Source organism: Polypterus senegalus, chromosome 12 (assembly GCF_016835505.1).
Source record: "Polypterus senegalus isolate Bchr_013 chromosome 12, ASM1683550v1, whole genome shotgun sequence".
In the NCBI taxonomy this organism is placed as follows: Eukaryota; Metazoa; Chordata; class Cladistia; order Polypteriformes; family Polypteridae; genus Polypterus; species Polypterus senegalus.
The window spans coordinates 85,664,373-85,691,918 of NC_053165.1; the positions used below are offsets into that span (position 1 = coordinate 85,664,373).

A 27,546-nucleotide genomic window follows, 5' to 3' on the forward strand; every position below is an offset into this window, starting at 1 on the left:
TTGCGTTTCGCGTGCACATATGTGAAGAATTCTCTTTCTTTCTTTTTTTTAACTGCAGAAGGTTTGAGACAAACAATCAGTGGGCCAAAGGAAAAAAAAAAAAAAAAGTTCCTCCAGGCCATTTTAACAATTATTTAGTATAATTAAATTCAGCATGAGGTATTTTTAGTCTAAAACATTTATTTTGGCCTGACGGAGGTGCATTGGCGTTTGGAAAATTCCCGTCAGTGCTTGTCGAGCTGAAGAATGCATAGGAAGTGGAAAATGCTGGATTTTCTTCAATGAAAGTGAAACGTCTTCGGCCAGATGTCCCAGCCAGCTCTCCTGAGAGTCTGGAAATAGCGATCATTGATAACTCTGGGTTTTCTTTTATTTTGCTGACCTGAGAGTCATCCACCGTTTCGGGGTAAATTGCACGCAGAATGAAACGGTGAGACGTGCTGTCACTTTTCTAAGCTGGCGCGTGCTTTTCACGCACACCTTGGGAGCCGTAAACGGGTCCTCTGTAAGTGAGACGGCGGCTCAGGATTCACTTTAAGTGATGTCAATCGGACAAAAAAAAAAGAACAAAAAGTGACTTACTTGGAGGAGTTGAAGGGGGTCAGAAGTGGGATAAACAGGAGCTGAGATCAGCCTGGTGTGCCCTCGAGAGGGTCATTCCAGGTAAGAATGTTGGGCTCCTCTTCTTTGTAGCATTTGTGACATTTTAGAGGAGAAAATGCAGTCCTAGTTAGATAGTTTCCATAAGTATGGAATCATAAAGCAGTCTCCTAATACAGCTATTGGAGTATCGCTGTTGGTATGAAGGACCACCAGTCCTGTTTCTTGACACACTTCTGTTGGCTGAAAGTCTTCAGTGTTGGTGTGTCAGGGATGGAGCTGTGCAGCATTGTTCATAACGGCACTCAGCTTCTTCTTCATTCTCTGCTCCACTACTACCTCCAGCAGATCCAGAAGACATCCCATAAGTGAGCCCGTCTTCTCATTCAGCTGGTTGACGCGGTGGGCTTCTCTTGATGTGATGTGATGCTACAGGTCCAGAACACCAGACTTGTAGAACATGTAAAGGATGTCACTACCTACATTAAAGGAGCACAGTCTCCTAAGAATCCATTCATTTAATCGATTTCATGGGGAACAACCCAGTACATCAATGGGGCCCATACATGCCTACAGTACACACCGAGCCAAACAGGGAGAACGCGCACGACTAAATATGCAGAGGATTCAAGCCCAGGACTCTAAATCCATTGCAGTACCACAACCACAAAAAATACATTCTGTACTTCAATTGGTCTTAAGTACTCTCCACAGAACAGCAGGTTGGTGTTGGGGTCCCGGGACTGAAAAGCATGTTAAGGAAACCAGGCCTCCTCAGACTTGTACGTGGTAGTGGGAAATTATTAAACATGGGTGCAGGATTATGGCTCTGCCAAGAGTCAATGCGGTAGGAGCGCGTGCTAAAAAAATAAATCCTCAAAATACACCAACACAGAACGTGAAAATATAAAAGTGCATAGCGGGAGAAGAGTCAGGCCATCAGGTTCACTTTGTTAGGCAGGATTTTATCTAAATAACCATTAAGAGCCATTAGGTGTCCATTTCACCAACATGCCTGCTTCCAGACCTCCAAATAGAAAATTTAAAAAATGCCTTATTTAAACTCCATTAATTATTTTTATGTTGAGTAGAATGTTTCTTCTATTGTGCTTTTCATTATAATTTTTTTTTCTCGTTTGCGGGGAACAAGAAATGTAAAAATAATTAGTCAAGTCTTAAACTATGAAGGACACAATTAGGAGGCTGCATTTACTCACAGTGATACTCAGTCACTAATTCAGCAGAAGTGAAGTTTATCTTATACTTAGTAAATGAGATAGATAGATAGATAGATGGTATAGTAGGCAAGATTAAAAATTTAGTTAGATTAACAAGAAAAGCATTACACAGATAGATGTATTTGGTATGGTTGGCAGGATTGGATGGACAGATAAATAGATAGATAGATAGAATTTGGTATAGTTGGCAGGATTAGATTGATACATATAATATGGTATGGTTGGCAGGAATAGATAGATAGATAGATAGAAAGAATTTGGTATAGTTGGCAGGATTAGATTGATACATAAAATTTGGTATGGTTGACAGGATTAGACAGACAGACAGACAGATAGACAGATGGATGGATGTTATAGCAGGCAAGATTAAAAATGTATATAGATAAATAAAGAAAGGGATATAGATGGATAGATGGATGGATAGATGGTATTTGGTATAGTTGGCGGGATTAGATAGATAGATGGACGGTATTTGGTATAGTTGGCGGGATTAGATTGATGCATAGAATTTGGTATGGTTGGAAGTATTAGATAGATAGATAGATAGGGAGACAGATAGAAAGAGAGAGACGGAAGGATGGACGGTATAGCTGGCAGGATTAAAAAAGTATCTAGGTAGTTAGATAGGTAGTATACTACATAAGCATAGATAGGCGGGCTGCTATAAAAGGCACCGTCTAATGAGTATATCAGCTCTGTGATCCTCGATGACACAATAACATTGGATTGAGGAGGAGGAGGGGGTCCGTCTGGAAAATTTCTAACACCACAGGACTAAGAAGTGCTGCTGGTCCTCTGAGTAGAAACTGGAAGTGGTGCCGTTTCTGCATACTGGTGAACACTTCAAGAACTGGATTTGTCTAAGACCAGACTTTTCATTCTCAAACTTATTTATTTTAAATTTTGTAATTCTAATTCTTTTTTTTTTTGTATAATGTAGTTGTCCATGTGAGCTGCAGTAGCCTCATGTCCTGACGGTAACAACCGTCGTAGAGTCTGCTGGTGCCAGTTGCTGTGCAGGATGCCCGGGGTCTTTATTAATTCTGTTAGCCTTTTGCAGTCAGTGTGTGTCACGTATGTTACAGACAGAAGATGGCTGTAGTTTTCAGAACTGACATCTGCCCCTCCATAGTGCCCCGCAGCCCTGGGATGAGCAGGTGCCGTGCCCGATGTAACACTTCCATTGAGAGTGGACTCCGCCGAACACCTATAGATGCTGCTGAGATTTAGTTGAAACATCCAGGCATTTATTTTGAATTCAGAGTTAATGAGCGTTTGGTAACTTACTGTATCTTTTGACTCGAGTTTCTTTTTAATGTTTCGGGTTTGAGCCTTTGGTATTTTCCTGAAGCTTAAAGAGGAATTTCAGAATGTCTCTTTACCAAGGGTGCCGTTTAGAGTTTAACATTCGTAGTTTTGATTCTTCAACGATTTATCGACAACATTTTCATTTCCCTGAACCTCTTAAAAAATCCTCACTGTCACTTTGCGTCACGTCAATAAGCTACTTGCATTGTACAAAAGAACGGCCAGCGTTAAAGGATTGGGGTCTTCCTGGAGCAACGTGTTTAAAGGCATCGATGCTAATAAATGATAAGATATAACAAAAGCAAAACAGAAGTAAATAATGATAAGCTCCTTTAGGAAGGGAAAGTCTTCAAATCAAATGGCCTCACTGGGCCATCGTGGCCTCTACGGACGCCAGTTCTGTTTCTGTGTTTAGTGTTGACCAGAAGAGGCGAGGATGCTGGAAGTGAGGTCACTTATCTGGAGTGGGATTGTCCTCCCCCTGTGGCGTGGTAGAGGGCTTAGTGACTGTGTCTTATCTGGACTCGTCCCCCATTTGAGCCCTGGTGCAGAGCCTCCAGCCCACTCCCATGATGCACCTGTGTGTGTGACAATATTTACTCTAACGTTTAGCTGTTACCACCATTCTCTTCCATGGTTGACCACTAGGGTTGTATTTTCTGTTCCCCATACAGGGAAGGCTAAGTACCTTCACATCGGAGAAGAGGTGGATGGAGTTGACATGCGAGCTGAAGTTGGACTGCTGACGAGAAACATATTCGTCCGTGGGGAGATGGAGCCTCGGTGCTACGGCAATGAAGCCTGCAAGTTTTTTGACTTCGACACGTTCGGCGGACACCTGAAGGTACCATGTTAAATAAAGTCAGTTGGGGTGCTTAGCTAAAAAAAAAAAAGAGAGGTGGGACTGAAGGCTGGAGGAAGAGGAGGAGAAGAAGAATAATTACAGTAGCGAGAAAGTATTACAGGGGGTGAAGAACTGGCCTGAATGATGGCGTATTGTGGCACCCTCTTTGACACAATGGCAACTAGATACTGGGGACATTAAGAGAGGCCAGAAGTGGTGTGTATGCCAGCTGGGGGACTTGAGATTTTCCTAGACATACACGGTGAGGGCCTTGTGACTTATTGGCAAAGCAAAAATGGCACTTTCAGCCTGCCAACGTGACCCTCCTCAGGATTAAGCAGACATTGGTATAACACGGCTATAAAGAACACCAGGTGTCGCCAGACAGTGCCCACCAGTGGCCATGTAGCTGTGTGGACCCTTCTAGTAAAAACCCAGGATGACGTTTAAAGGGCACCTCTGGTGACAGCATTGAGTCATTTATGGGATGGGAAGAGAGAGACGTGGTGGAGAAGAAACAGGCGGCCTAATGGGGGAGAAAAGTGAATCCTACAGTTTGATCTTATGGAGGAAGCCACCTGACCGGATCGATGGGTGCAGTCACACACTCTTGAGTTCCATTTGTCGTCCCATGGTGCTTTGGGACCTCATCGGTTTAACTCTTTGCATCACTGGAACACAAAGCCGTTATGTGTGACATTTTGAACTTTCTTGGCGTGCGTTCCGACTTGGAGATGCCAGAAGAGCGCTCTGCTCTTCTCTTCACATTCTCCATCCATCTGTCGGACAAAAAAAATGTTGAAACGTTCCAGCTAATTATTCTCATTGGTTAGTCACCGCGTCTTCATATCTGATCCAGTGAAAAGTCGTCGACAATGTGAGGGCTTTGGCAGCGAGGGCCTAACAAGCCGTGTCTGAAGCCATTCGCAAGGCTTTTCAACAAAAGCAAGAAAAGCAAAGGCTGCCGTTTCATCACCCGGAGTATTCCCTTCTTTGAAATTGTAGACAATCCGTGACAGGCGGCCCTAGCATCATCGCGAAGAAGAATTAAAATCAGATGTGTGTAATGAAATATGATTTGTAAACAACCAAAAGAGGCTAATAAAGAATTATATTGTGCAATAAAAATGTAATCATGACTGCCGCAGAAAGAGAAAGAGCCGTTGGCAAGAAGCGTCACTCCTAGCGCGTTCATTTTAAAACAAGGCCGTAATGGCGGAGTTTAATCAGTCAGTCAGTGTCCAACTCGCTATATCCTAACACAGGGTCACGGGGGTCAGCCGGAGCCAATCCCAGCAAACACAGGGCACAAGGCAGGAACAAACCCCGGGCAGGGCGCCAGCCCACTGCAGGAGTTTAATCAGCTTCAGTTTATTACTAATGATAGTCAAATGTCCTTGTGAAAAGGTCTCACGATTATATATAATATAATATATACTAGGCATGTGCGCCCAACTACGTTGCGCGTGTTAAAGTTGTCTGTTAAGGGCTCCCTGTTTAAACGCGGCTGCCAGTCGTGAACTGGGCCCTTCGTCGCACAGCATTATGATTTTTTATAAGGGAAACAAAATTACAAAAGAAAACCCTTGGACATTGATTTGATAGGAACGGTCTACTCGGAATCACTGTCTGAATAGTAATTATGTGGTGGTGTAGGAGCATTTCTCCTTCTGTCCATTCACAGTCTGTCTCGTTTTCACAACGCTGTCGTTTCCTCTCACGATGTCTTCTCAACATTTCTCCAATCTCGCAGGTTGCTTTGTGGCAATCCAAAGAGTGAGGCAATATACACAGAGCAATGGTTATAAAAGGGGGACACATAGGTATCCAGGCTCTTTAAAGCTTAAATAGGGATCACTTCACTGACATGTGAGCAAGCCACGGTACAACTGTGAGACGCGCAGCACTCGCCGGCTACAACGTAACAATAATAATTTCCGGAATGTGCTGTTATGTTGTCATTCATTTTATCAACTGTCTTTCTTTCATTCATATGTTACGTAGGCACGTACCTTTTATCTTTGTCAATCTCATTCTCTAACCAGGCCTCAGGAGCTAACCAGCGTAACACTGTCCACCACCCCTTTCGTTATTCCGGCACATTGTTGACAGCCGTGAGTAACAACAACGTACTAAACTGGAAGGTGGTCTACGCATGGATGGAATTCGCAGACAAACAAAGATCAAGATCTAAATGAAGATCTCTTTAGTTAATATAAAGCACAAGAGTTTGTTAAGTTTGAATGTCTGTGTTTTGAGGTGTGACTGGCGTACTACAGTCTGCAGTAGTACAAGCCTGGAGGAGATTCTTAATGCAATGCCTATGTTTTAGCTGTCTCTCTACTGCCATCTAGTGCTTCTTCTAATTCATTCACGGACAAACAAAGATCAAGATCCAAATGAAGATTATATAGAGAGATAATATAAAGGTGCCTGGGGTTTGTTTCCTGCCTTGCGCCCTGTGTTGGCTGGGATTGGCTCCAGCTGACCTCCGTGACCCTTTCATTAGGATATAGCGGGTTGGATAATGGATGGATGGATCCTTTATTGCTCATTTCAGTCTTAAACAGCTCTATTTTGGTTTTTAATTGCTCCTTATTAACAATAAGACGCAAATGGCAAAAGAAACCAGCATTTCTCCATTTAGCTTATTTCCATTTACACCCGTTTGGTTTAATTAAATACTTGGGGGGGAAAGTTAAGAGAAAAAAAGGAAAGAACTGAGAATTACTCATCTATTTTAGACTAAATCATTTGAGTGATATCTTTAGAAAGGAAGAAAAAAAATCTAGGATATGAGAATGACCTGACAAGCAGCAACAAGCCATGAAATTAAATTATTGGCACGGATTGTTTTCTAATTAGGCAACTGGCTTGGAGCAAAAACCTGTCAGCCACTGCGGCCCTCCAGGACTGACTTTGCCCACTGGGAGGGGCGTGGCTTCATGAATGAAGGAAGTGACCTCATCATTCTTCTGGGGTTGTCTCCTCCTCCTCCCTTCTAAGGAAAAACATGGAGCAGATGTCAGTGGTGTTGTCACACAGATTACCTTCCTCACATTCGCCCAACGCACACACACACAAATGTCTGACACGGTCAGTGCCCACCCCGGAGTTATAACACAGAACGACACCATTAATTAAATGTGGAGGAGTTCTCACCCTGCTATTCAGAAGGCCTCAATGGGATCTCGTGAACACACCACGTGAGTGATGGCTGATCGCAATGAGCCTGGGTGGGTGCAGTGACCTTCCCAGCCATGACACAGCCTCCCCTCACTCAGTCGTGTCCTAATCCACACACAGGATTCCAGCATCTGCTGGTTGCTCAGCCGCCCCTTTCGTACTCTAGTGTACTACTCTAATGTAGCTGGTCTGTCAGGCCCAATTCTTACTAACTGAAACTTAATCGGTGGGTTTAAAAGTAGATGAATGGGTGAAAACCAACTTTATGGGCTGGTTCTCCATGTAGAGACGGACGCGTTTCAAAGTCGGCGGACAGCTGAGCTTCTACCCACTCAAAATTGCTACGTATAGAAATAATATACAGTAAAAGGTTACCCTGCATTTACTACGATCTAATAAAAAGCCCTGGCTTGCTTTCACTTGCTCGCAGGCTTTGATTTACATGTCTGGGTTTGTGGTGGTGTATTTTTATAACCACCACAGGAAACGTGTTGGCTTTTCAGTTTAATCATCAGCTGGAAAAGAGCAGGCCAACATGAAGAGCGCGTATCTGTGTAAACACGGCCATCAGTCACAGAGCGCTGCCGCAAGAGTGCCCCCTGCTGGCTCGTTTGTGGTATTAATGTGATATTCCTCTTTGTTTGAAATGTTCAGTGGGGTCCTTTATGATGTCACTTGTAACACATGCAGCAGGTCAGGGGTCCCCAACTCCAATTCCTGGAGGGCCGCAGTGGCTGCAGGTTTTCATTCTGACCCTTTTCTTAATTGGTGACCTGTTTCTGCTGCAAATCAACTTATTTTGAATTAATTTTAATTGACTTGCTCTTGATGGACTCAGACCCCATAATTGTTTCTTTTTTTTTTTTAAATTACCACCCAAACAATAATCCATCCATCCATTATCCAACCTGCTGAATCCAAACACAGGGTCACAGGGGTCTGCTGGAGCCAATCCCAGCCATCACAGGGCACAAGGCAGGAACTAATCCCGGGCAGGGTGCCAGCCCACCACAGGGCGTACACACACACACACCCACACACCAGGGACAATTTAGAATCGCCAAGCCACCTAACCTGCATGTCTTTGGACTGTGGGAGGAAACCCACGCAGACACGGGGAGAGAACATGCAAACTCCACGCAGGGAGGACCCGGGAAACGAACCCAGATGGGTCTCCTAACTGCGTGGCAGCAGCGCTACCCACTGCGCTGAGATACAAAATGAACCAAAACATGACCAGCAAACTGTGTTGATCATAGGATATCTGAAAATAAAGAGAGATGAAGGTCACAGGAATGTCGATCTGCTCTTAGAAAGGAGAAAATCAACAATGTTAGAAATGTTTGCTATTGCACAATGAGAGCAGCAACAAGCCATGGTTGGTTAAAGAAGGGGTTTAATGAACAACAAGAATTAGAGCCTAATTAAGCAGTTGATTGGAGTTTGAGGCCCTGACGTAGCTGGTCTTCTGTTGACTCACTCACTTCACATTTCATTTCTGTTTGGGTGCCACTTAAGGAAAGAAATGAAGAAATTCAGGGGAACAAATCTTAAAAAACATGTCCATTAAAATGAATTCAAAACAAGTTCATTAGCCGCAAAAAGAAAACCTGCAGCCACTGGGGCCTTCCAGGACCGGAGTTGGGGACCCCTGCAGTAGATGATCAATGGGTGTGAAGAAATTAAACATATTCAGTGTGCAAAAGCACATCCCATTCAAAAGCTTCATTTTATTCAAATATAAACCTGCTGAAATCTAAACTTTATAGCAGTCGTGAGGATGCTAAGATTTTATAGCGGGGAACACACCCAGCCTTGAGCTGGCATGCACTCGCCCACCCATAGAGACACTGATAAGCAATTGAATTACGAGATGTACGTATGCCTTCATTGCACTTCAATTCCTTACTATACTAGCATTCAAACGTTTTTCATTCATATATATACTGTATATATATTTTGTGGAATATATTTTTCTTCTGGCGGCACGGTGGCGCAGTGGGTAGTGCCCTGCGTGGAGTTTGCATGTTCTCCCCGTGTCTACTCCGCTTTCCTCCCACAGTCCAAAGACATGCAGGTTAGGTGAATTGTCCCTCGTGTACGCTTGGTGTGTAGGTGTGTTTGTGTGTGTGTGTGCGTGTGTGTGTGTGTGTGCGCCCTGCGGTGGGCTGGCGTCCTGCCCGGGCTTTGTTTCCTGCCTTGCGCCCTGTGTTGGCTGGGATTGGCTCCAGCAGACCCCCATGACCCTGTAGTTTAGATATAGCGGGTTGGAAAATGGATGGATGGATGGATATATATAGGGGACTCCCTAACATCTGACACAAAAATGCTCAGACACAAATCTCAATAATTAAGAGGACTTTGTATGAAATGCTTCCCGTAAGTGTTTCCCACAGCACCAATGTGCAGTTACAAAGCAGTAGGCGCACAGCATCTCTCTAACTTCTTCTCTCTCTTTCTGTCCTCTTCCTCCTGACTTTGGAGCTCCTCTTCTTACATAAAACCCGGGAGTGCTTCTGGTGTCCCGTAGGTTTGGCCCGGGATCACTTCCTAATATGACTGAAGCCCAACAAAGTAGGGCTCCCCAGTCCCCTCAGCATACCCCAGTGGCACCCACAGAACCCAACAGGACTGAACCAAAGAACTCAAATTCCCATGATGCTCCGTGGGAATCTGAGGTGCTCCTCCAACTCAGGGAGGGGTGGCTGCCATCTAGTGATCTGAGGGAGATGTTGCCCTATGCAGGTTGTCTACTCGGAGGGTATCCGTGCCGGGTAAAGCTCCCAGCCACCCCTCACAAAATATATATAAATTGTTTTTCCAGCACATCCCACAGACGCTTGATTGGATTGAGATCTGTGGATTTGGAGGCCAAGTCGACACCCTGAACTCTTAGTCATGCTCCCCAAGTAATTCCTGAACAAGTTTTGCAGTGTGGATTATCCTGTTGAAAGAGGCCACTGCCATGAAGAGGTGGGGCGCACGTGGCCTGCAATAATCTGCAGGTCGGTGGTACGTGTCAAAGTAACATCCACATGAATGTGAGGACCCCCAGGTTTCCCAGCAGAACATTTCATGGGCCTTTTGGCCTGTCAAGTGTCCATCCATCCCATGCAGGGAGCCCGTCTAGTCCATTTCTGCTTTCTATTACAATCCATAAGGTACATGAATGAAAATTTCTGGTTATTCCGAATGCTAGTGTGTGTGGGAACTGAACTGTAATGAAGGCAAACGTACAAATCTCGCAATTGAGGAGCAGGCACACTTGCAGTTCTCTTCCTCCCAGCTTCAGTCCAGATGCAACCCTCAGAATACCGTGCATGTCTTTAGTTTTTTTATTAGACGCCTAATGATGCCTTTGCTTCGGGATCTGCTCCATTTAACAAACATGACCTGGCAATATCACCCCTAATGAGCGTCTCTGCCAGAAACACACAGCACAGCAAAAACTGGAAGTGCCGAATACACGGCCTGCTGTGTGATTCTCTCAACCTCCGCTACAAAGCCCACGGGCTTCTGAGTAGAGAGCAGGGCCACAAGTCGGGCCAAGGGGGGCACTTACAGTAGTCATCTGAAACACTGGAATGACCACTCAAGGAGGCTGACCCTTACCAGTCATCTTCCACGTCTTTATTTGCTATTTCATATGTGGCTTTGTCTTTTATCATTTGCTACTAAAGCCAGCAGAGTCTCTTATCTCCATTGCAGAGGACACTGGGATTTGGCACATATTTAAAGAAGAAGCCAAGTGAGGACCTGTACGGCATTTGTTTCTCACACTACACACTCTGATGTCTTTCTTCTCTCATGCAGTTGTTCTTCTTTTTCTCTCCTGGTCAGATTCACTTTCTGCTCTTCTCTCAAAACAGTAACAGACACCTTTGTATACAGTTAAGTGTTCAGTTTGTTGGCCGTCCGTCGCACAGAAAAGTCGGCATTCTGCAAAAACAAACACAGACTGGCGTCTTGCTTGAGGCGGCCATTTCACTTTAGCCGTTTTAGAACCCAGAACTGAATGTTAGGAAACACCGGTACCTTATAACACAAGTGAAGAGAATAACAAGTGACTGCACTGCTAATGCAATGAAAATAAAAAAGGTTTCTCTAATAACCGACTAGTATTCACTCAGGACTAATTAAGGACAAGCTGAGGGTGCCACCATTAGGACAGTGGAGGAATGACTGCTGAAAATGGGGCTTTCCAGCCAAATGCCAATAATAAACTTCAAGCAGTAATGGCTGTTAGAAACATCGGGGATGTCCTGGGTGTATTGGCTGTATCTTTAAATTAATTCAATGAAACAAATAAAGGGAACAAATAAAGTTATATCTATCTGTGATATAGTGCCTTTCATATCTATCTATTTATAATATCATGCCTTCATGTCTGTCTGTCTATTGTGTAGTGCATTTCATATCTATCTGTCTGTCTGTCTGTCTGTCTATCATATAGTGCATTCCATATCTGTCTATCATATAGTGCCTTTCATTTGTTATCTATCTATCTATGCATTATACAGTGCCTTTCATATCTATATAATATATCTTTATAATTAATATATATCTATATAATATATCTTTATAATATCATGCCTTCATGTATGTCTGTCTGTCTATTGTGTAGTGCATTTCAAACCTGTCTGCCTATCTATGCATTATATAGTGCCTTTCACTATCCCTCTGTCTGTCTATCTGTTAGATAGATGTGAAAGGCACTATATAGGCATCATGGTCAGTGTGCCGGTGTTGCTGAGTGCGTCTTGTGATTACTGTGCTTATTATGATTTATGGGATTTTGGACCTTTGTGATCTATTCTTTTATTACTCTTTGGATTTTGTATTAGGTCTGCGTTTGCTATTGAAGTTGCCTATTTTGAACTACTGCCTTTTGTCATGTGCTCCTTGGAGTTAATTTTGTGCCTCAGAGTACTTTTGTAAAAATACATCTTTTTAATTTGTAAAGATTCTACGTTTGCTGTTTGTACGAGTAGGTGACTTTTGATAGTTTTACTCCCTCTAGTGGGCATTTTGAGTATTTTTCCTGACTTTGTGTGCTTGGGATCTCTTTAGTTCATAACTACAGTACATATATATATATATATATATATATATATATATATATATATATATATATATATATATATATATATATATATATATACATACAGTATATATATATGTATATGTGTGTATATAAATATATAAATATATATATATATATATATATATACACACATATACAATATCTCACATTTTTCACTTAGGGGTGTACTCACTTTTGTTGCCACCAGTTTAGACATTAATGGCTGTGTGTTGAGTTATTTTGAGGTGATACAAGCTGTACACGGACTACTTTACATTGTGTCAAAGTGTCATATCATCAGTGTTGTCCCATGAAAAGATTTTTATAAAAATTTATATTTATAAAAATGTGAGGTGTGTACTCACTTTTGTGAGATAATGTATATGCGTATATATGTATATAACTGGATGCAGTGCACTACAGTCATGTTTATGAATGATGATATTCATGTGAAATTATGAATTAAATAAAAAAATAAATAAATTATAAATTAAACCAGTCTCCATTTTTGGCGAGGCACAGGATGAAATATTCCTCCAGATGGGCCGCATGTCTGTTTTAGTTGGGATTCAGGTTTGGGCTTCTTTTATTTGTTTGGCAGACACTGAACGCAGGGTGGTCTTTCCCTTCATTTGTCCCCTTGGTTAAAGAAATGGCCTGTATTTGATATAGCGCCTAACTAGAGTTCAAGAACCCCCCTAGGCGCTTTACAACACAACAGTCATTCACCAATTCACACACACATTCATACGCTGGTGATGATAAGCTACTATGTAGCCACAGCTGCCCTGGGGCACACTGACAGAAGTGAGGCTGCCGAACACTGGCGCCACCAATCCTTCCGACCACCACCAGCAGGCAAGGTAGGTTAAGTGTCTTGCCCAAGGACACAACAGCTGCATTCTCATGCCGGGAGCCAGGATCAAACCTGCGACCCTCCGATTGCTGGACCACCCGCTCTACCGACTGAGCTACTGCTGCCCTAAAGTCGAGGCTCAGGTCATTTTTTTTTCTTCTTCTCATCTTCACAGGCTGAACGAGGGTTCAAAGCGGTCCACATAGAAGGCGTGGAGATGATGCACATGGGTCAGCAGTCTATGGGCCATTACCCAGTTCACTTCCACATGAATGGAGATGTTGATGAGAAGGGGGGCTACAACCCCCCAACCTACGCCAAGGACTTGTCAATCCACCACTGCTTCTCTCGCTGCGTCACTGTGCACGGCTCTAATGGCCTACTGGTAAGTGAAGGCATTGATCGCTGACAAGCTGCTGCCGTCTCCAGCCCACCTCACTTCACTTCATTCTTGTTCAGCGCCCTTCTCTGAATTTACACTCTGATTGCTTACACTGATTTACAAGTCTGAGTCAAGGTAAAGAAACAGGAAAACCAAAAACAGGCCTGTGTAATGCCATTGGTGTGTTAGGACTTTGCTATTATTCTTTAATGACCCAGATACAGTTTTGCACATTTTCTACTTTTGTTAAATTTTTTGAGATATTAATATTATCTGTTTTTATTACTAGTCAGTTTATAAGCCCAATTGCAAAAAGAGACACTATGGAAAATGCTAATAAAAACAAAAGGAGTGATTTGAAAATGTATTTTGACTTTACATTGACTTGTATTACATTTGTCATTCCAACAGATGGTGCATCAACCATTTGTAGTAAAAGAAATGCATTGCATATGTCATTATAACAGGCATTTGTAATAATACAATGAATTACATTTGTCATTCCAACAGATGGTGCATCAGAAACAATAGCACTGCTTTTGCAAATCCCATACCAAATGGCATATAACAGACACATAGCAATCAAACTGAAAACATTAACGCAGAATACACACAAAAGTGAGACAGATGGCAGAAATCGGCTTATCCACATATCACTTGTGTGCCAGTGTGTCTGCATGTCCACCTGGTTGCTATGTCTCTGTTATATGCAATTTGGTATGGGATTAGTAAAAGTAGTGGTAATGTTTCCCATGCACCATATGTTGGAATGACTAATACAATGCTTTTTGGTCCTACCATTTTTGGAATGTGCCGTCTGTTAGAATAAAAAATGCAGTGCTGTTGATTGTTACAAATGTTTGTGATGAGCTACATATTGGCATAAAAATGCAGTGCATTTTATTTCTGCAAATGTTTGTGATGCACCATCTGTTGGAATGAAAATGTACTGCACTTTATTACTACAAATGTTTGTGATGCGCCATCTGTTGGAATTGTATTACTATACGTATTACAAAATACATTCCTACAGATGGTGCACTTCAAACATTAACGCGGAGGTCTAATGTTGATTACTTAGATATCAACCCATCAATCCATTTTTTCAGTCCAGTGCTGTTGGCGATAAACCAAAGTTTTATTCTACTGTCATCACAAACAGAAAAAATTATTTATCTGTTTATGTTTTAAATCTGAGTGACTTCAAAGTCTTCTGATGCAGTTCTGTTTATTGGAGCTCCATCCAAATCCCACTGTTGCCCAAAGTTCTAAAAAGAACAGAAAGATGGCTGTTGCCATGGAGATGGACTGACTCATTTTTGGACGCGCGCTCGTATTGTTAATTGAGATGGTCCTTTCTCTAAATATGATTTAAACAGATGTTTTATGAGTTAGGGTTGCCAGTTAAGTTGCTTGATGAATTGACTTTTAATCCTCAATTGGCGAATCAGCCTGAGTCCTCCTTCTGTAAGTGGGTGTGTAGCTTTTCGCTACAGGAAAAATGGAGCTGGGCCACGGGCTGAGAGTGCTGCCCACGTCAACCCTGCTGGGAGTTTTGACAATACAGGGGGAGAACAAGGGGGAAACAAACCTGTGAGCCCCAAACTGGCTCACTTTAAAGTTGATTGGTTTGTTTCAGTCCTATTCAGTTGGCACAGGTGACAAGCAGTTTAAAGGGTCTTTAGAAAAGTAGGAAGACCTTTTACTCGGTACTTCATTGAAGCCCCTTTTTGGCAGCGATTCCAGCCTGGAGTCTTCTTGGGTTTTACCCAACAAGCTTTGCACACCTGGATTCTGGGGATTTTCCTGTCCATCTCTCTGTCATGCTGGATGGACACTGTCATTGGAGAGCAATTTTCAGGTCTCACCAGAGATGTTCATTTGGGTTCACGTCCGGGCTCTGAATTGACTGGGACGCCTGCCATTTGGTATGGGTGCATCCCATTCCGTGGATTATCGTTGAAACGTCTTCTTTATAGTCCACTTGTGGTTTATTCAGCTGCCTGGACCTGCTGAGGAAAGCCAGATACCTGTCTACGAAACGTTCCACAGTTGCCCATAAAACCAAGCCATGAGGTCTGAGGGACTGGTTACAGAGATCAGAGACAGGACTGGGTCAAGGCACAAATCTGTCTGCAGCATTGAAGGTTCCCAAGAGCAAAGTGGCCTCCATAATTCTTAAATAGTGGAAATCTGGAAGAATCACAGCTCTTTCTAGAGGTGGCCACTTGGCCAAGCTTAGATACCTTGGGAGAAGGTAAGAGAGGTGACCAAGAGCACAGAGAAACTGACTGGATGATGAGAGAAACTTCCAGAAGTGAACCCTAAAAAGCAACACTCCACCAATCTGGGGTAGGGGGACATCTGAGCCAAGTACAGAGACATCCTTAATGGAAATCTGCAGTAGAGCACTGTGGACCTCAGACCGGGCCAAACGTTCACCTTCCAAAAGGACAAAGCAAAGACAACAAGAGGAGCGGCTCTTAGGGGTCAGTTCTGCGAGTATCCATGAGTGGCTCAGCCAGACCCCAGACTCAAATCCAATTAAACATCTCTAGACAGACCTGAAAATTGCTGTCCACCAATGTTCTCCATCCAGTCCTACAGAGAAGAATGGCAGAAAATCTCAAGTGGGTGAAGCTTGCCATGAGAGCCTCCCAGCTGGAAGGGGTCTCAAGTATACTAATGAGGGAGAGGGTCTGAATCACTTGTGTCAGCTGAGCGCCACCTGTCTGAAATGCTGTAGGTGTACAAAGGCCTTGGAGCAGCAGGCTTAAGTCGTGCGTTTGAGGCGATACCTGCCAAGGAGTCCTGCCATTTTAGTCTTGCAGAATTAGCTGTCAGTGATAAAGAATCGGCCACCAGCTGGTGGTGCTAAATGAACAGGCTGGTGGGCGTCACTGTTCATTTTTTATTGCAGTTTATGTTTATAATAAAATTCTATTTAAACTAAAAAGACTTTATAACATTGCAGGTCAAGGATGTGGTAGGGTATGACACCCTGGGGCACTGCTTCTTCACAGAAGATGGAGCTGAGGAGCGGAACACCTTTGACCATTGTCTTGGTCTGCTCGTGAAGGCGGGGACCCTCCTGCCATCTGACAGGGACAGCAAAATGTGCCGCGGGATCACGGATGGTGCCTACCCGGGCTACGTCGCCAAACCTCGCCAAGACTGCAGGTGAGAACACAAACTCCTGGACAGCTATTCTGTCATCTTTACCAGGCAGTAAGGGAAAATAAAAACTCATAAAGAAAGGGCTGTCATAACCAAAAGAGTGAGAGTGGGGGGCAATGAGTGCCCACTTACAGTTCTGCAGGCTTTGTTGGACTATTCAATTAATTTATGACATAACTGAATAATTGATGTGGGAGTTGAGTTTGTGGGATTTCACTGTTGAGGCTCAAATGTTTCAATGCTCAGTTGTGTGAGTTAACGTAGCTGGGTGAGTGTGCTAGAAAATGTACCTTACGGGCATCAAAGGGTTACAAACATCATCATAGGCGGGGTGACAACCTGAGTGTCATTCGAGTGGCGTCCATCATGTCATTAGCCATAAATGATGATGTCTGTCTATCTATCAATCATATAGTGCCTATTGTATCTCTCTATTATATTGCGTCTATCGAGCTAACAAAATGTCTGTCTGTCTATCTATCTATCTATCCTATGTAATGCTTTTCTTGTTAATCTATCTAAATTTTTAAACTTGCCTACTGCATTATCTATCTATCATAAAGCGCCTTTCATTATCTATCTATCTATCTATTATATACCTGTAGTGCCTTTCATTATCTATCTATCTATCTATTATAAAGTGCCTTTCATTATCTATCTATCTATCTATTATATACCTGTAGTGCCTTTCATTATCTGTCTGTCTATCTGTCTGTCTATCATACAGTACCTTACACATCTATCTGTCTATCTATCTAGCTTATCCTGCCTACTATACTAAAATGAATATCTATCTGTCTATCAATAGCGCCTTTCATTATCTATCTATCTATCTATCTACAAAACTTCACATCACAGTACCCTTACAGGCCCTTCTGGAATCCTCTGTAAAACACAAAGCACCACACAAAGATTTTTCCTCCTCCTCCTTCCTACTCATCTTCTTTCTTCAAAGAAGTATTGTCATCTGCCTCCTGACTCTGGCTCTTCCAGGTCAAACCAAAGTCCCTGAAAGCAGAGATGACTAATCTAGGAAGCAACCCTGTGAATACCCCCAATGGGACTACAGGTCCCAGCATACCCTGTGGGTGAAGGAATCCTAACACAGGGATGCTGCCATCTAGCATACTGGATTGATAAAGGATCCAAACCTTGTTATCTGCTCCAGTCCTTTCATTATATTGGCCTAAAAGCTGGGTAAACGTTTCTTTTTCCTCCTGGCTGGTAAGCCTGTCTGTCTGTTTTCCTTTGTTATGATGTCTCAGACATGTAAGGAATCATCCGCCATCCACTATAGTACTCACACTATCTATCTATCATATCATATACATATATGTATATACATATTCATTGCATTCGTAGTCTGAATTGTGTAGATGGTTACCTACCAGGTAACGCTTGTGGTTGGTCTGCCATTCGGCAAACATCTGCCATGGTGCCCTCTTCAGTTGTGAGAAGCAGATCATGGAATGTTGCATAGTTTACTGTCAAATAATGCAAAGAGTATGCGACACGTGTTTCGCCCTTATTTGGGCTAATCGGGCATACACACTCCACTGCTCCCCTCTCTGGGATCGAACCTCGGACGTCAGTGTCAGAGACGAAGCCCCTTTACGCTGTGCCACGGCATGTGGTTCATTTATATGACAGCCTGTAGTTCCGGAATAATTATATTCATTGCATTCATAGTCTGAGTCCCGACCTGAATTGTGTGGGTGGTCACCTACCAGGTAACGCTTGTGGTTGGTATGCCATTCGGCAAACATCCGCCATAGTGCCCAGTGTTTATTCTATCTAGCTCAGTGGTTCTCAACCTGTGGGGCGGGCCCCCCTAGGGGGGCGCAAAGTAACAAAAAGGGGGGGTGTGAAGATGTGCAAAAAAGAAAACAAGAATCAAAAATATGAAAAAAACATCTGTCGAAACCAAAACAAATTAACTTAAACTACATTCTGATACTAGAACAATAAACATAGAGTTAGGTAAATGTCGATAAATGTTAAGTAGGTGTAATAAAATATGCAACTACGTTTCAAAAAAATGTTAGGGGCGGTGCGATTAAAACTGTTATGAAAACTCGGGTTGCTAATACTTAAAGGTTGAGAAACGCTGATCTAGCTAATATAGTGCCCTTTTCCTGTCTTTCTACCTATTATACACTACAGTGTCTATCTACCTATCGATTATATAGTATCTTTTTTATCTATCATATCTGTTATATAGTGTCTTTTTCTATCATACCAATTGAGAAATAAGAATGAATGAAAAAATTAACAACACAGCCCATATCATAGCACTCTCTTTCACACTGCTTTTGTGCACAACACTTCACCCATCGACAGTGCAAATCCCGCCGACTACACTACAACACTTCACCCATCGACAGTGCAAATCCCGCCGACTACACTACAACACTTCACCCATCGGCAGTGCAAATCCTGCCGACTACACTACAACACTTCACCCATCGACAGTGCAAATCCTGCCGACTACACTACAACACTTCTCCCATCGACAGTGCAAATCCTGCCGACTACACTACAACACTTCACCCATCGACAGTGCAAATCCTGCCGACTACACTAAGTGTTTTGTCATGGAATCACAAAAGCCACAGTGCCAGGGCTATAAACTAAACTAAGGCCATTCATCTTTTGAGAGTTCATGCAGTCCTGTCACAAACCTCTCAACCTCCGGTATAAATGGAGTTTCTGTTTCCATCAGTTTCAAGGGGCACAATGGGAAGACACAAGTCTGACGTCGCCCTCAGGTGCTGACCCGGACCTCACAGCTCTGCCTCTGCCTTCTCCAAATATTAATGGACCCCAAATGAGTTTGACTCCACTTATGCACTCGTAAAAATGATGAAGCTCTGCAAACTGATTGCTTCTCATCTCTTGTGGTTTCCTCCTTAGTGTGTGTGTGCCAGTCAGTAACGTGTAACAGCCTTTGAGCAGAGGATAAAACCCGATAAAGATGTGCTTTTTGAACACAGCCTTGCTGTAAATATTTTATAATTTAAAATGAAAAAATATAAAGTATTTTATTTTTGCTCTTGTTGTAGCTGACAACCAGCCTAAAGTATGAGAGAGTAGATTTGTGTCCTCCATTAAACTTTTTTAAATAAAAATAAAATAAAATGACAAACTAACCCTCTTGAGGATATTAAAACCAAATGTGAAAAGCTGAAAGAAGTCAAAAAAGAAAATAATAAGATACATAAAAGATGAAAGGAAACCTTGTAATCATTTCCACTTGATGAAAATCTCAGCCATCTGCTCCTGTATGGCCTTAGATAAATAAACCCTAAAATGGACGAGACCTGGCAGGGCCCTCCACTCCACTCCGCACATCTCTTGACAGTGACTGGCTCGTCACGTTCAGTTGCTTAATGGATAGCAGGTAGGAATTTTCATCTAAATATCCAAGGAAGCACTTTGTCATCCACAATGACGTGGCTATGTCACCATGAAGCCAAGACAACTCTTCTCTGCTGCCAAGTTCCAGGTTTTTATGGAGCACTGCATAAAGAAGCCATTTTAGAACTGACTTCTAAATCACAGAGCACTTAGAACGAGAAGAAAGGAACTCAAATGATTGAGAAGACGGCCCGACTGACCTGATGGGGACGTGTGCTGGAGCTCAGGGAAAGCCCCTTAAGGGGATCGGTTTTAACCCATTGTAAAATTGAGATTTCTTCCTTTTTTAATCACATGCATGTATGTTGAACCTGGAAAATTTTGAATTCTTAATTCAGGTAAAGCATAATTTTTCACCAATTAAAGTAAATATCCATACAAGAAAATTATACACACAGTGTACAGAAATTGTACAGGCACAAAAATAAGCAAGCCCTTAACTCTGTGACTATGTGACGTAGGAACAGGAGGGTCACTGACAAGGTGATCACCAATTAACCAATGACACTGAAGAACCTAAACAATGTGTTAGGGAGAAGCAAAGAGAAAAAAATAAAAAGTGGGAATCTAGCATAATGTCCTGAGATAAGGAAACATCTGGAAAAGGGAGGAAACAACGGGTAGTGTGTGCTCGTTGGTCTGGATGACATTATAAAGCCATTTCAATAATCCATAAACCCACTGTTAGTATAGGGTGGTCCAGATCTAATTATGCAATTTTCATTACGCTATAACTTATTAAGTTTATTACATGGAAAATCACCCCGAAAAATCCCGGACCATCGAGAAGTGTGCAAACTGACGACATGAAGAATCGTCTTTGCACCAAACTGGAATTGTCCCTGCATAAATCAAAGTCATCCAGATGATCTGGATCTGCATAATTAGATCTGGACCACCCTGTATACAAGCAAGCAGACAGACAGACAGATAGATGGTGTAGTAGGCAAGATTAACAAGAAGGCATTATATAATACAGAGAGGTAGATATCTATCTGTCCACAAATGAGTCTAGTGTGGACCTCTAACTTGTCATTTTCTTCACCGTAACTCATACGTAGATAACGAAAGCAGTGCAGAATAATCCCAGACTTCTTTCCACCAGCTCTCCTCTCTGTCTTGTGTTTGGCCCAAATGAAGGCCCCCCTACTCTACTCCTGTATTTTTATTTTCTTTGTGATGTGACAAACGGTCTTGAATTCTACCAAAGGTCCGCTTTTTGCTACTCCAGCTTACTGGCCTGCCACACGCACGCACATACTGTACACCCAATACTACGACTGACGCCATCTGCCAAAGATGATCAGGGTTGGCCACTGAAATCTTTGGGCGTCCCATTAAAATGTCAGAAGCTGGCAGATCGTAGCTCTTACTCACGCCAGTGGTACATTTTCACAGAGAGGGGATTATAAGAATGTAGTGACAAGAGCGTGAGGTGCAGCTCACCCGCTGAGGTCATGGGAACATGTCTTGGACGTCCAGTTCGAGTTTATTTTGTTTTAGCTAAATTTCCTAAATTTGTTTCTGTCTTGGCTAGAGGACTCCACGTCTCAATGTATTATCATAAGCTACAACTACTGGAAATAAAATGATATACTGTAAAATGAAGAAACCTTAAAAGTAATAAGCACAGAGACAGCAAACAAATGTTTTTCACTAATTGCTACCCATTGTTGCTGAATCCTGTGAGACTTCATAATCTGGGAAGACCACTGCGGTTACGTTTATACATACAGTTGATTAAGTGCGTATTCAGACCCCTTTACTTTCTGCACACTCCATGGTGTTGTAGATTTACTTTTGATTACATACATTTGTCAATTTGGCCCATCAATGCACACTCAATAACCCATAATGACAAAGTGCAAACCTTTTTTCAGAAAGCTTCAAACATTTAATTAAAAATCAAAAGCTGAACCCTTTCATTCATAGAAGCATAGACAACCTTAATTCAGTACTTTTTACAAAGCCCCTCAGTTTCATCTTTGAGTCTTCTTGGGTAATTATCTACAAGTTTTGCATAGCTGGATTTGGGCAGCCGACCTTCTCCTTTCTGACAGATCATCTCAAGCTCCATTAGATTGGATGATAAGCCTCTACGAACTTCCCTCTTCAGGTTTTTCCACACATATTCTATGGGATTTAAGCTGGGACTTTGGCCTGACCCCTCAAAGTCTATCACAGTCTTGTCCCTAAGCCACTCCAGTCTTGTCTTGGCTCTCTGCTTCAAGTCATTGTGCTGAGAGGTGAAATGTCACCCCAGTCTGAAGTCGCACACACTTTGGAGCAGGTGTTCTTCGAGGACCTGGATTTAGCTTCATTCAACCTTCCCTCAATTCTGAGCAGTATCCCTACTACTGAGAAGCTTCTTCATCGCATGATGCTACCACCATCATGCTTCACCATAGAGATAGTATCAGGCAGGTGCCTGGTCTTTCCCAGACATAATGATTGGAGTTCTGCTCAAAGGTTTCCATTTTTATCACATCAGACCAGAGAATCTTTTTCTTATGCCCAGAGAGTCCTTGGAATGGCTTTTACGCAGGAGCAGATGATTAATGGAATCCTGCTAAGATGGTTGTCCTTTTGACAGGTTCTCCAACCTCAGTAGAGGACTTCTAATGCTCTTTTAGAGTGACCATTGGGTTCTCGATCATCTCCCTGGTAACTCAACTCTAGTAAGAGTCCTGGTGGTTCCAACCTTCTTCCATTTCACAATTTCTGAGGCCACTGTGCTTCAGAAATGGCTTGAATACCTTGCGCTCATCTCTGCCTTACCAAAATTTGATCACGGAGGTCTACAGAGAGTTCCTTGGACCAAATGTTTTGGTGTTTGTCCTGACCTGCAGTGTGTATTGTGAGACCATCAATACCCAGGTACACATGTGGGCCTACCTAAGTGATGTTCAGTTGGCCACAGGTGGACTCCAGTCGAGTTCTAGAAACATCTCAAGGAGGATTCAAGCAAACCGGTGGCACCTGAGCACAAACTGGAGTGCCACAGCAAAGGCTCTGAAGACTTAGGTGAATGCGGGGGTTTCGGTTTTTGATTTTTAATTAGTTTGCAAACTTTTTCTGAAAACATGTTTTCACTTTGTCATTATGGGCTGTTGACTGAAGGTTGATGGGTAACAACAGCTCACTATTCATTTACATCTACAACACAATAAAGTGTGGGGAAAGTGAATGGGTCTGAATACACTAATATATACCACCTTTCATATTTACCAGATGATCTGGATCTGCATAATTAGATCTGGACCACCCTGTATACAGATAGATAGATAGATAGATAGATAGATAGATAGATAGATAGATAGATGGTGTAGTAGGCAAGATTAACAAGAAGGTATTATATAACACAGAGAGGTAGATATCTATCTGTCCACTAATGAGTGTAGTGTGGACCTCTAACTTGTCACTTTCTTCACCGTAACTCATACGTAGATAACGAAAGCAGTGCAGAATAACCCCAGACTTCTTTCCACCAGCTCTCCTCTCTGTCTTGTGTTTGGCCCAAATGAAGGCCCCCCTACTCTACTCCTGTATTTTTATTTTCTTTGTGATGTGACAAACGGTCTTGAATTCTACCAAAGGTCCGCTTTTTGCTACTCCAGCTTACTGGCCTGCCACACGCACACACATACTGTACACCCAACAAAGGAACATTATTCATTTACATCTACAATACAATAAAGTGTGGGGAAAGTGAATGGGTCTGAATACACTAATATATACCACCTTTCATATTTACCTATCTATCCGTCTGTATAGTGCCTTTCACTATCTATCTATCGAATGCACTGTTTGTTAAATTGTTAATCTTGCCTACTATACCATCTATCAAATGTAATGTCTTTTTTGTTAAGTTGGTAATCTTGCCTACTATATCTATCTATCTATAGGGTGGTCCAGATCTAATTATGCAATTTTCATTACACTATAACTTGTAAGTTTATTACATAGAAAATCACCCGAAAAATCCCGGACCATCGAGAAGAATCATCTTCGGACCGAACTGGAATTGTCCCCGCATAAATCAAAGTCATCCAGATGATCTGGATCTGCATAATTAGATCTGGACCACCCTGTATCTATCTATCTATCTATCTATCTATCTATCTATCTATCTATCATCTTTCCTGTCCATCTATCTACTCATACACACGTGTTTATGTATTCATGCGTTATGTGAACGTGTGTTTACCTGATTATGTAGAAGAAAGAATGTAGTTTGCAATGTGTGCCTGGATATATCTAATTTATTAAAAAGACAACTGTGGTTTCTGTAAAAGTACAGTGTGTTATCTTTAAAAAAAAATGAAGAAGTCTATCAGCTAACTCACAGATTCACCCTCTTACTAATGCCAGGCTTCTTTCCTTTACTTTATTGCACTTCGTTTCATTTATGTCCCTAAGGATGCCAGAATATTGTGATAGGATATGAATTAATGAGCAAAATAGAAATAAAATAAACGCTTTTATTTATCTCCGCAGTGCCACCTCCACTTTCTGGATGGCTAACCCCAATAACAATGTCATCAACTGTGCAGCTGCTGGATCTGCAGTGAGTAAGACCGCTCGCTCTCCGTCTGTTTACATTCATGGCGTAGTCGGAGTCTTTGGGGGCTCATTAACACAAATGGGTAGCACTGAATGATGTGTTTCAGGCGGAGGGTTATAATGGCAGCCGGCATGGTGGGAGCTTTTCAGAGGATTATAAATCTGAGCAAGCTTCTGCACTTCTTGGCCCCTTTAGCCTTTACCGTCTTACCAAAGTGAGGCAGTTTCCACTTGGCTCAGTTCTTATCTGGCACAGCTTTCTATTTTTTTTTTCCAGAGATGTTATGTAAACTATGAAAATATAAGGACATTATTGAATTTCTTGAATTCTCAGAAAACCATTTGCTAGCATCTGTTGTGTTCAGTCACCATCAGAGTTGATCTTTTCACAACAGACGGTTAAGATGATTGCCCATGAAATGTTTATGGATGCATTCATCTGACAGGTGGAATTCATCTCAACCTGGAGCAGGTAACCCTCACCCTGGCAGGCCACAAAGATTATAGGCTTTTATTAGAAGCCCACATTTAACTTTTATTGAGGGTCTTGTCTCATAAGCTGAATATATGAACCTTTATTGACTATCTGCGTATGCATTTAAGAACACCATGTGACATCTAGTTATTATATAGTGCCTTTCACTATCTATCATGAGAGATTTCTAGAAATTATATTTGTGTTATGAATAGGAAAGGCACTATACACAGATAGATAGATAGATAGATAGCGTAGTTGGCAGGATTAGATAGATAGATAGATAGATAGATAGATAGGACACTATATTACATTATAGATGGATGGTGTGGTAGGTAAGATGGCAAATTTACATACATTAACATGAAAGGCATTATGATAGATAGATAGATAGATAGCGTAGTTGGCAGGATTAGATAGATAGATAGATAGATAGATAGATAGATAGATAGATAGATAGATAGATAGATAGATAGATAGGACACTATATTACATTATAGATGGATGGTGCAGTAGGTAAGATGGCAAATTTACATACATTAACATGAAAGGCATTATAATAGATAGATAGATAGATACAGCACTATATTTTATTATATTATATTATAGATAGATGGATGGTTTAGTGGGCAAGATTACAAATTTAAATACATTAGCAAGTAAGACATTATAATAGATAGATAGATAGATAGATAGAAAAAAGTCATTATGTTATCTAGATAGAGCAGACACTATATAATAGATAGACATGTTAGGCACTAAATGATTGATAGATAGACAGACATCATCATTTATGGCTAATGACCTGATGGACACGACTCAAATGACAAGCAGGTTGTCTCCCCATCTATGAGTGATGTTTGTAACCCTTTAATGCCCGTAAGGTTCATTTTCTAGCACACTCACCCTGGCACTTTAACTTGCACACATGAGCATTCAAACACTTGGGCCTCAACAGTGGAATCCCCCAAACTCAGTTCCCACCTGAATTCATTAATGAATTAGTTTAGTTGATCAGTTAAGTCATTAATGAATAGCACAGTCCAACGAAGCCTGCCTTCTTCTACTCTATCAGTTATGACATTTTTTTCTCCTTTGTCAGAAGGTTCTGATTGTTGAGTAAAAATGGTAGAGTAGCTGGCCAGATGACTGTCCACAAGGGACATGAAAGCTTTATAGAAGCCCAAGAAAAATCTAAACATTATGATAAACCACAACCCCTCAAACACACACAAGAACATCTGTCTTGATAATAAGAGGCCGTTTGCAAGCAATCGTGGCCGGAGGACAGAACTTAGCCTTTACATTTTTCCTCTAACAATTGGAGCAGAGGCAGGTGGACTTGTTGAGGACCTCCCAGCGAGTCAGTGCCGGGGTCCGAGCCTTGTGAGTTTTTTAATTCAGTGCGTAAGCCTTTGCCCTACAGACCACTGTTCCCAGTTTGTTGATGGGTCATATCTAGTAGTTGTTGAAATGCTCGTGTATCTCATATCTGTGACGCGGCTTTGCTTTGTGCTTGGCGTTTGGTACAATCGACTCTGTGTCTCTAGTATGGCTCATTATAAGGAATCTAAAATGGAAGGACTGCTTTGGTTTCTATGGAAGGGAAAATGTCCGTATTGAATATTTCAAGTTTACTTGTGTATAAAATCAGCGGATATTTGAGCAGATGTTTAAACATTTAAGTCTGACTTTCTTCTCATATGTGTTGCTCACCGATCGTCAAGCTGCATTAACCTGAACAGAGAGTTTAGCTGTAAAGGAAATGAAAATGATGGACTTGTATGAACTCCTTTATGAACTTTGGATTGGTTTATCTTTGATTGGTCCATTTTTAACCCCAAAACACTCCCACTTCACCAATTCTATAATGTCCTGACTGTTTTAATTCATTTATACAGTATATATATATATATATATTTTTGTCCCTACAGGAAACAGGATTTTGGTTCATTTTCCACCACATTCCCACTGGACCTTCAGAAGGCTTGTACTCTCCGGGTCACTCCGAGTATATGCCCCTGGGACAGTTCATCAATAACCGGGCACATTCAAACTACCGGGTGAGTTTATTATCGTATTTACAGAGTGCAGTGTGTGTGTTGTGCCAGGGTTGCCCGCAGGTGGCACCCTCAACCTTGAAGTTGGAACATCGATAGTTGAAACTAGAGGATGGACTGGGCAATGAGGACACAAAAGACACCAGGAGTTGGTGTAAAGGTGCAAAGTGCTTCTTGCTTTCCAGCAATTAAACAAACAGGGTGCAAAAGTGCAGTGCAGGTCTTCTTCAATAGACTGCAAGGTTTCTAAACTCTTTGGGGCTCCCCCTCCCCAACGGGACGATACCCTGAAGAGCGTCCCGAAGTGCGATCTCCGCGTCTGGGGGAGACAATTCATCAGTTGCAGGGGCAACCGCT

General features: G+C 42.1%; 1 protein-coding gene across 1 annotated transcript in view; it reads left to right on the top strand.

Moving 5' to 3' along the window:
- Nucleotides 1–27,546, top strand: part of LOC120541272 (cell migration-inducing and hyaluronan-binding protein-like) — a 218,309-nt gene that overhangs the window by 164,578 nt on the left and 26,185 nt on the right. The window contains exons 12-16 of the mRNA XM_039772755.1: nucleotides 3,821–3,990; nucleotides 13,291–13,500; nucleotides 16,472–16,677; nucleotides 24,589–24,658; nucleotides 27,064–27,192. Coding sequence (XP_039628689.1) covers nucleotides 3,821–3,990; nucleotides 13,291–13,500; nucleotides 16,472–16,677; nucleotides 24,589–24,658; nucleotides 27,064–27,192 — 785 coding nt within the window. The remainder of the gene's footprint in view (nucleotides 1–3,820; nucleotides 3,991–13,290; nucleotides 13,501–16,471; nucleotides 16,678–24,588; nucleotides 24,659–27,063; nucleotides 27,193–27,546) is intronic.